Below are 10,612 nucleotides of genomic sequence, written 5' to 3'. Positions count from 1 at the left end.
AAATGTTTTTCTTTTGGATTTGTGAACAAAGCTGAGGGCCCCTCCGCCACCAGGGGGCCCCAAAACCAGCTGGAGCCCTTCTTTCTTTAGACGAGATTTTAACAGACGGAATGTCCCTTTAACAACAAAAACACGGACTGTCAGTTTTTATTTATTTTAAGTGTGAAAATGTTCAAATAAATCAAACTCTTCCTCGTGTGTAACTGATTATTAACTCTGCACTCCCAGGGGAAAGGCACGCGCACGGGCATGACTACTAATACACACACACACGCACGTAGCAGCCCACCAGAGCGGAGCGTGCATGTGAGCGCGAGCGTGCCCGCCTCTGCCTCGCGGTGTGTGCGCGTGCAGACAGACAAGAGGCTGCAGCCGGAACCTCACCGGGACGTTTTTTAAAGCCTTCGGTGTGCTGCAGTCACCGGGAGCAGAACCGGAAACGAACCGCAGATCGTTTTTTTTTCTTTCTTTTCATGTTGCCGTGGAAACATCTTCTTCTTCTTCTTTTTCTTCTTCTTCTTCTTCGTCTGTTTGTTTGTGTTCTGCTGGAACATGAAGCTGCAGGAAGCGACTGACTGAAGATCTGAGCAGGTAAAGAACAACAACTACCTGAGCGCGAGACACGCAGACATGAAACACACTTGAAAATCACTGTTCACGTTGTTCTCAGACACTTTCACTGTTATTTCTATGATTTCATCAAACTAAAGCTTGTTCTAGTCTCTCCAGACTAACATGTCAGAACTTGTCACATTCACATCGATTTCTACAAGAAACGAAACAATTGTGACGATTTTTAGATTAAAGCTTGTTGTGTGTAACACTGGTTCAAAAGAACTAATTCATACTGGTTAAACTGGGACAACTTTGAACCCAGTGTGCAGAGAACATTCAGTGTGTTTTGATGTACATAGATAGATTGATTGATAGATTGATTGATAGATTGATTGATAGATTGATAGATTGAGTACTTTTTTAGTAATTATAAATTATAATTAATTAATAATAATAATTAGTAATTATAAATCTAAATACAGGAACAGTGAGGTTGGAAAAAGAAACAAATGCAATTAAAGGATAAATTAAATACCAAAACTAACTAGACTGAAAATAAATAGAATAACTAAAAATAGAATAGAGATTAGAGATATAACCGTGGCTATAATATGCTATTTACTGTGTATACTCAGTTATTTATAGATTATTAGACATGAAAGTGACTCAGAAACAATAACAGACCTCACAGCGATGTTAATACTTCCAACATGGTTCTGGGTTAAAGGGCAGGATCCTAATTTTTCCAGTGTGTCCATAGTAACAGTGAAAGAGGTTTTCCTCGCTGTAATCATTCCTCCTGTTCATACTGGATATTAAAAGATCCTTCAAATGTGCTTTCAATGGAAGTGATGGAGGCCAAAAATCCACAGTGTGTCCATACAGTCATTTAAAAAAGTCTGTGTGAAGCTTCTATTCAGCTTCATCAGTCTGAGTTAGTCATATCAAGTGGATATCTGACACATTTACAGTCTTTTTAGCATCAAATTCCCTCTTTGTGTTTCCTCGGACAGTGTTTCCCTGTTGAGCTGCAGGTGGAAGTATAGTAACAAAAAGAGGGACTTTGGCACTAAAAAGACTGTAACGTTGAAAGATATCTACTTGATTTGACTCATTTGGACGCTGAAGCTTCATATTAGCTTCAGATAAACTTTTGTGGATTTTGTCCTCCATCACTTCCATTGTAAGGTCATTATGAAGGGATCTTCTAATGGTCAGTATGAACAGGAGGAATGATTACAGCATGAAAAACAGCTTTAATGTTCATTTAATGAGACCCAGAGAGAAAAGACAAATAACAGCCAGTATGTGTTACTGTTTATTCTACTGTTGGGTTATTTAGTCAAACTAAAGCTGGTTATAATCTGCTCTTTTGGTTATTGATCGTTGATAACTTGTGTGTCTTTTGAATGTCAGCTAACAATAAATCTACGACAGTTTCAGTAAAACTCGAGCTTGTTTTGGATCAAAATAACAGATGGATGCTGAGGAAAGTGAAGTTGCTGTTGTGTTGTTGCGACACTGAACTACACTGTGATTACAGTGTGTATAGATACATATACTGTATGTGTACATATATATATATATGTAGAGCTGCAACAAGTAGTAGATTAATCGATTAGTTGCCAACTATTCGATTCATTGTTTGGAGTCATTTTTGAAGTAAAATGAGAAAAACAAACTATTAATATAAAATATTGCAGATTAAATTCACAATAGAATAAATACAAATATAATGTTAGAAATAAGAATCTTCTAGATGATGAATATTCATTTTTTCTGTTGTAGAGACGTTATTATGGGATATTACTGGTTGTAGCTGTTTGAAGGAAAGTCGATTAAAATACTTTATTATGAATCATGTTTTATAAACTGATCATGTTTTTGTTTGTAAAGTCACTATTAACTCCAGCTGATAAATACATGCAATAAGTACAATATATCCGTCTGAAATACAGAAATCTCAAATCTAAATACTCAAGTAAACACAAGTACAAGTGAAGTACTGTGAAAAACTCATCAGAGATACTTTGAGTTTTAAAACAATGAACTAATTAGTCTTTATTAAAGGACCGTGCACGAAAAACATGAATCTCAAAATGAGAAGAGATGATTTTTGCCATATTTAGCTATTAGTTTATTTCCATAATCATATTCTTATAATATTCCCATAAGATCCCTTTAATATTCGTTAAATTATCCTTTTATACTCTGATAATATTCCCCTACTATTCCTATAATATTATTGTACTATTCTTATAATATTCTCATAATATTTCTGTAATATTCTTATCATTTCTCACAGTGTTCCCATGTTGTCTGTGATGTTTGAGCCTGTTTCTATAATCTTCTCTGTGTGGTTACAGTCAGCGTCCACTGTTGTGTGTTTACTGTGTGTTTGTGTGTATTATAATGTGTGTGTGTGTGTGTGTGTTTTGTGAGACTCTGCTGCTGTTTCGCAACAACACTTACATAATACTGAAGACCGCTGGAGAACAATAGCACACACACACACAAACACACACACACACACACACACACACACACACACACACACACACAGTGAGTGAGTGTTTAGTGGAGGTGATGTGTCCATGTGTTCATGTGTTCATTCATTTAGTGCAGAGTAAAGACCTGATGCGTTCAATGACACTCTGACATCGGAGCTTCATTCTGTTTGATTGATGTTGATGCAGAATCAGATTATCTGTGTGTGTGTGTGTGTGTGTGTGTGTGTGTGTGTGTGTGTGTGTGTGTGTGTGTGTGTGTGCTTGTACATCTATCTTTGTGAGGACCAGTTTGGGTTTTAGACCTGAGGAGCACATTTGAAGGATCTTTTAATATCCAGTATGAACAGGAGGAATGATTACAGCGAGGAAAACCTCTTTCACTGCTCATACGGACACCTGACTGCTGTCTGAGGTTAGAATCAGGGTATAAGAGATGCATTATGTCAATGAGAGTCCTCACAAGTCTAAAAAGACAAACATATATGTGTGTGTGTGTGTGTGTGTGTGTGTGTGTGTGTGTGACATCACTCTATATGTCGTACGTCCCTGACAGTGACACTCGGCTGCTCTGACAGATGAAACTGTGAAATATGATTTCTGCAGGTTACACAGAGGACAACGAGGGGGTGGGAGGGTGGGGGGGGTAAAGACATCTGTAATATAATAATAATATATAATATAAATATAACTTGAAGAAAAAATGCTGCTGAATTAAAAAATGCCTGCAGTAAAATGAGCATACAAGGTGTTTCAGTAAAACAACATATATTTATGTGACACCAACCTTTATTTATCTTTTTGTACAAACTGATAAAAAAAAACCTTTAAAAACTCCACAAATGTAACATTTTAATTTACACGTCCCCTAATTTTATACTGATTTCCTGACTCCATTCACTGGAACGTTTCGGTACGCAGACCTTCATCAGGTTATTTAAATAGGTTGGTTGACCGACGTGGACAAATCAGATCACACAACAGAATGACATCACTCATTTAATCAATCATCATTCAAAATCATCTTATGGCTCTCAATGTCGACAGGATAAATAGACCAAGAAATATAAAAGGCACATTATACACGCGGTCACGACCTAGAAAAGCTACCATTCAAAAGATAAACACCCAGTATTTTCAATAACGAATTAAAATCTGATAGGAGCTTAAAAAACTGAGAAAGGATTAGAGGATTCTGCAGGTGTGCAAAAGTTCTACTCCTTGATACTGATTTCCTGGAAATGTGTTGAGTAATTTGCAGATATTTAACAGTTAAATTTTAGGACATTTGGTACAAATTATAAGAAAAAAACTGCAGACAGTGTTAAGTTTGTAAGCACTCGCTCATTATAGGCTATTTGGGTTCATATGAAGTCAAAACTTCCTGATAAAGTAGACTTTTTTTTTTCTTTAACTGACAGAAATGACTCCGTTTTCAGTGTGTAGTTTTGTGTGCTAAACTTAGCATTAGCATATTAGGTTTTTTCCATACTTTCCTAAAATTAGTTGCTGTGTAACTGTTTATTCTTCTTCTTTCTTTGTAATTTGGGAAATGTGCTCATTATAGAGTTTCTAAGAAACAACTTAATATGCTAAAATGTAGTTTGACACTGAAAACTGAGTATTTTCTGTCAGTTAAAGAAAAATTACTAAAAAAATTATTAAAGTTTGATATATTTTTTTATTTTACAGATTTTCCATGTGAAAAATGTATGTGTAACTGTGAATTACCATAAAATTTTAACTACTAACTAAATGTTGCTTTTTTCACATAAAAGGACTGTTAAAATGTGTGTACGTGTATTTCATAATAAAAAATGTCAGCGCTTCTGACAGAAACGTGTTTTATAACAATAATTAGACATTTTGTAAAGGTGAATCCATTGTTTTTATAGAGTATTAAACCTTTTTAACATGAACAATCTATTAAATATACAAGAATTTTCAAGTAAAATTGCACAAAAAACTATTAAACGTATTACAATTGATATGATCTTAAAGTAAGTAGTTTGATAATTTTATAAATAATTATGAAGCTGATTACCTGTTTTATAACAGTATTTTTACTTTTTTTTAAAAAAAAATCAGTGGTATATCATTTTATTACATGAAATATAGATTGATTTTAAAAGATTTGATCTAATATTATGTAATTAAACTCAATTTAAAACAGCACATTTCTGTCATTTTTGTGTTATAGCAGTGTTAGTCCATTTTTATAGGAAATTGAATTGTTTTAATAGGTGGAAATACCCCAATTATCATTAAAAACTAAAAATACAAAAGATTTCATGTAAAATTAAAACTATTAACTGTATTTTAATTATGGAAAATGACTATATATTTATGAGATGGTTATTTTCTGTTATGTTACAGTAATTTATTGGCGCCCCAGCTGCTAGCATTTTACTGTTTTTTACAACGCAGAAAGTTGTTTCTTATGATTGGTACCAAATTGCACCACAGTCTCTGTAAAGTGTCCTAAAAATTAAATACCTGCAAATTACTCCAGGAAATGTTACTGAATATTTCCAGGAAATCAGTACAAAATTAAAAGACCTGTAAAATAAAGCACTACGCAATATTCTGTTTCAGACGATCTGATTGGTTGTCTCACACTAATTGAGACAGTTGAGATGTTCACAAAAGTCGAAGCTTCTGAAACCCTCCTAGTGATTCTGTTCTTCAGTTAAACTTTATTATTATTCATGTTTGCAGGTCGCTGTTGTTTAACCAGGTTTATCCTCTGTGCGTCCGCTCAGTCTGTTAGTTCCACATGACTGCCCTCGCTCTCCCACATGGGGCCCACATGGAGCTACTGGACAGTTTATGGAGCCCACATGGACCTGCTGGCTGAGTTCCCAGAAATCCCAGCAGCTCCTGAAGGGGATGCACATTTTTTAAAAAGAAAAATATTGACTCAATGAAGCAACAGTTCCCAGAAAAAGATTTCATGTGAAGCTTCAAGTGTAGAAAATATTTGTTTTCAGTTTTTATAAATAAAGTTTCACCTGAAAGTTCATCAGCATGTCGTCGAGAAACGTTTAATGTAGTCATGGCGACGTAGTGACGCTCTCAGGGCTGGTTGGTGTACTAAAAATCACTGGGTTCAGATACTGTGTTAATGTTGTTCTGAGCCAGTTTTAATGTTATTTTTTATTATTTACCCAAACTAAAGCTTGATATAATCTACTCTACTCTTTTTTTTAACTCTTTTTTTCCTCCCATGTCACAATTCTATTGGTCAACAGTAAAAACTCACATCTACTCACAGATCTACTGATCACAGTGATTCTGTAGTATCTGTAATATCAGACACAGCTTCATTAAACAGCCTTTTTAATCCAACTATTTATAATTTTTGGCAAATTCCATAAACATAAAATGAAATGGACCAATAGAAAACCAAACGACCTTATTTCTAATTGATATTGAGCTCTGTTTCTACTAAGCGGCAACTTCCGGGGCTGAAAAATGAAGCCAATGCGGAAGTGCCAAAAACCTGCAGTTCCTTGAACGACCACTTGAGGCTCCAAAAGCGAGTCAATCCCCATAGACCCCCATGTTAAAATGTCCAACTTTACAACAGAAATAAACATGTTTACAGTCTGGTACAAACAACGGTTTTGGTCTCTGTAGCTAATTTCCCCTTTCATGAGTTTTTTTATAACTCACTCATTTAAATTTTATTAAGCCGTAAAGTTCTGCATAATGAAGGACATGGCTGCTTTGAGTGACAGGTTCGCCAGCCGCTAGGTGGCTTGTTTCAGCCATTCGGCCCGCCTCTTTGCCCATTTCTGATTGGCTGGGAGTTAGGTGGCGTCACGCACTGCCAAGATGGCGACGGCCGTAGCGGCTCACTTTGAGCTTCAAAACCGCTCTTCAGAAACCAACGGGTGACGTCACGGTAACTACGTCCATATTTTTATACAGTCTATGGTTTCAACTTTCTACGTTGCTGCTTTTTGAGTTGAGAAAGAAAAAAAACCTTTGCTCTTCCGTCATACAGAATAGAAAAAATAACTAAATGTAATCAAAAAAATTGTCCTCATGTCAGCTGTGTGTCGTTTTCCCTGCAGCTCGTCTGACAGGCTCATCATTATGCTGTCCAGGTGGCCCCGCCCCTCACCCCTCCTCTTGCTGCTGCTCGTCCAATCAGCTGTGTCCTCTCTGTCCGCTGACAACGCTACAGAGGAGCTGCAGGAGGTGACTCTGGCAGCCATCTTGCCCCAGACGAACACGGACTATGCGTGGTCATGGCCTCGCGTGGCGCCGGCGCTGCAGCAGGCAGTGCGGCAGGTGAACTCTGACCCATGGCTGCTGCCGGGTCTGAAGCTGCGGCTTGTTCACGGCAGCTCAGAGAACCGCGACGGCTTCTGCTCCGACTCCATAGCGCCACTGGTCGCCGTCGACCTCAAGCTGTCCCATGACCCCTGGGCCTTCATCGGGCCCGGCTGCGATTACTCGTCCTCGCCAGTTGCCCGCTTCACCACGCACTGGGAGGTTCCCATGGTGACGGCTGGTGCCCGCGCCATCGGCTTTGAGATGTACACGGCGGTCACCAACACGGGCCCGACCCACAAGAAGCTGGGCGAGTTCGGCATCAAGATCCAGGAGACGTTTGGCTGGCGGCGGCACGCCATGCTCATCTTCAGCAACAACAAGGACGCCAACGACGACCGGCCCTGTTACTTTGCCGTTGAGGGGCTCTACACATTGCTAGGCAACCGCAACATCAGCATCCACGACTACGTCATCGAGGTCGACAATGTCGACTACAAGTTGATGATCCAAGATATCCGTGAGAACGGCCGAGGTCAGACACTGCTTCTACTGTTTCCTCTTCTTCCTCTTCTCTTTCTTCTTCTTCTTCTTTCCTTCCTTCAACGGTTTGTCTTCCATTAGCTCAGGTGCTTCAACTGCTTTCACTTCTTTTTATTCTTCTTCTTCCCCTCCTACCTTTTCCTCCCTCCATTGTCCTTCCTTCTCTCCTTCTCTTTCCTCATTCTTCTCTCTTCTTCTCTTGATTACTGGCTTTCTCTTCCTTGCTTCCTCTCTCTTTCCTTTTTTTGATTCATCCTTCTTTCTTTTGTTTATTCTTCCCTTCCCTCCTTAATTCCTTCTTTTTCTTTTTTTTAAAGTTTACTGCCCTCTCCCTCCTGCTGTTAAATGACGGTTAATTATTATTAGATTTTTTGCTTCAGTGAAACTCACTGAACTCTGTCAATGTGTGTGTGTGTGTGTGTGTGTGTGTGTGTGTGTGTGTGTGTGTGTGTGTGTTGTGCACACCTGTAAATAATCAATAAGAGGAATTTAGTGTAGAAGGAGGAAGAAGTGTATCTTTTCTTCATTCTTATTCCATGACATGTTCTCCTCTGAAACATGTAAAGACAGTAGAATATAACAGTAATTTTTGGACTCCACTCGAGTAGCTCTGCATGATTCAAACGTTCAAAAAACTCCTTGTTTATCTCATACTGACCCTTCATGCAGCCTCTCAGTATAAACTGTGTCTCTTTATAGTCCATCTTTAAGGCGCCCCTCCTGATGAGCCCACTATGTTCTGATTGGCCAGCTTTAAGTATCAGAGTTGTGTTAAGTTACCGCTGATGCGAACCCAACATTTCTTGCTTTACTGTTTCAAATTAAAAGCTTTTAAACGACTAAATAATGGGAGACTTTTATGGTGGAAAATTTACAGGAAGTAAAAATGCGCTAAAAACCGGTCGAAACAACAACATATGGAGCTATTTGGAGCTATTTGTTCAGCGGATCAGTTAGAAATAACGCAGGGAGAAAGATTACAAGCAGAAACAGCCATAGTGATGATGATGTTTTATGAAGAGTTGCAGACAACCAGCACACCTCCAACAGGTAAACTACTTATTTTACTTTGCTGTGCTGTGTAACAGTGTCGTGGCTTAGCGTAACTACTTCCAGAGCGGAGCAGCAAACTCACCCGGTTTGCACGTAGCAGATGTCCATATAAAGAAATCCATCATGAGCTGATGTCAGCTCGGGCTGAGAGTAGAAAAAAACCGTTGGAAACTGAGCGTTCAGAGCCTGAAGCTGCTGCTTTCTGCTCCCAGGGATTACTGCTACGTACGTTTACCTCGTTATTTGACACGTCGGCCACTTTTAACATGAATATCTGACACTGTGACATTATATATATATGTCTGAAAATAAGGTAAAGCATAACATATCCCTTTAAAGTGAAGCTTTTTTCTAACTGTTCTGTCAGAGTGTCGTCATGTAAGAGGTGGATCAGGACTTCCTGTGTTCGCGTCCTGGTGAAACGGTGAAACTTTTACTTCTTCTGTGACGCGTACGTAACTGGAGTCTGTGGGCGTGGTTTAATCAGGAGAGGAATTTGATTGGATCACTTATAAATGGGCGTGGCTTTGTGTACTACTGTTGTACTGATGTTTGAATTTGTGATGTCATTTTTGTCCCAGAGGCAGATCAGCGGTTATCATTTGATATATTTCTTGTATATATTATATATGTCACACATGTTGTTTTCAAACTAAGGGGTCGATGTTTGTTCTCACTTCAGTGTGATAGTGATAGTGATGTCACTGTGACATCCTGTTCTTAAGCTAGTTGAACTGATGAAATTGTTTCTATATGAGTGTTGTTTGCTGATCTCTGGGGTTAACTAGAGATATCTCTGCATTAAGCCAACTGTTTTAGAAACTGCGGGGATCATGAGGTACCTAGATGAGCTAAATTTGAAGGATGTCTTAGTTTGAAGTTATTGATTGATCATGAGGTGTCTGTCGGATCATCATATGACCATACTTGTTTGTAAGAAGGTGTAACAGTTTGTGGAAGTGTCTGTTTAGGGACCGGACTGTTTTTAACTTTGCTGCTGGAGAGGTATAAAGCTTTCTGAACATCTCTCCAAAAATACAAGATAATTGTATTTTTGTTTTGTGTTTTTGTATGTGGACATTTGTGTAGTTGTTAGTGATGGTGTGATGGATTGTACAGTGTCTACAACTGCTTCAACAACTAACAATGTTTAATGCTTTCTTCATGTCTCATGTGTGGTTCTTGAGCAACGATGCAAACATTTCCACAACATGACATAAATGACTTTATGAACGTGAGCAATTCCTCATTTTAAAGCAATAATCTCGAAGATTTTTATTTACATAAATGTTAAGTCACTATCTGTCATCGAATGAGGCCTATGGTCCTCTGATGAAGCCCTCGCATTTGCAGTATTATGAACTGGGTGTCTGTGGCGGCATTCCTGGAAAAAATCACAACCGTTGCTCAATCAGTTAATTGTTTTTCCATCAGCCAGCAGCGGTTGGTCCGCCAGAGAGGATAGGCGGAGCTAATGCAACAGGCTGCTTTGTTTTTTCTGGTCTCTGCTAGCGTTGCCAACTGACTGACATCACACAGACAAGACTGTTTGGATCTCAGGGAGGTGAGGTCCAATTACACACCTGCAATTACCGCTTATCGCCACCTGGTGCCGCCAAAGAGAACAACACGGAGATCTTCAGGGTTTAATTAGCGAGTTAGCTACAGCTGAT

General features: G+C 38.6%; 1 protein-coding gene and 1 long non-coding RNA gene across 2 annotated transcripts in view; one reads left to right on the top strand and one right to left on the bottom strand.

The window, feature by feature from the left end:
- The window catches only part of LOC122970146, a 23,060-nt gene continuing 12,448 nt past the window's right edge, over window positions 1-10,612 (bottom strand). The window contains exon 5 of the long non-coding RNA XR_006399153.1: window positions 1-10. This is a non-coding gene — a long non-coding RNA (uncharacterized LOC122970146). The remainder of the gene's footprint in view (window positions 11-10,612) is intronic.
- npr1a (natriuretic peptide receptor 1a) overlaps window positions 318-10,612 on the top strand; it is a 42,056-nt gene continuing 31,761 nt past the window's right edge. Inside the window, exons 1-2 of the mRNA XM_044336078.1 lie at window positions 318-591; window positions 7,142-7,878. Of these exons, the coding sequence (XP_044192013.1) occupies window positions 7,164-7,878 (715 nt within the window). The 5' untranslated portion in view covers window positions 318-591; window positions 7,142-7,163. The remainder of the gene's footprint in view (window positions 592-7,141; window positions 7,879-10,612) is intronic.

The sequence above is a fragment of the Thunnus albacares genome, chromosome 19 (genome assembly GCF_914725855.1).
Source record: "Thunnus albacares chromosome 19, fThuAlb1.1, whole genome shotgun sequence".
Classification (NCBI taxonomy): domain Eukaryota; kingdom Metazoa; phylum Chordata; class Actinopteri; order Scombriformes; family Scombridae; genus Thunnus; species Thunnus albacares.
The sequence above is the reverse complement of the archived record's forward strand: the minus strand, read 5'-3'. Positions and strand labels throughout refer to the sequence as shown.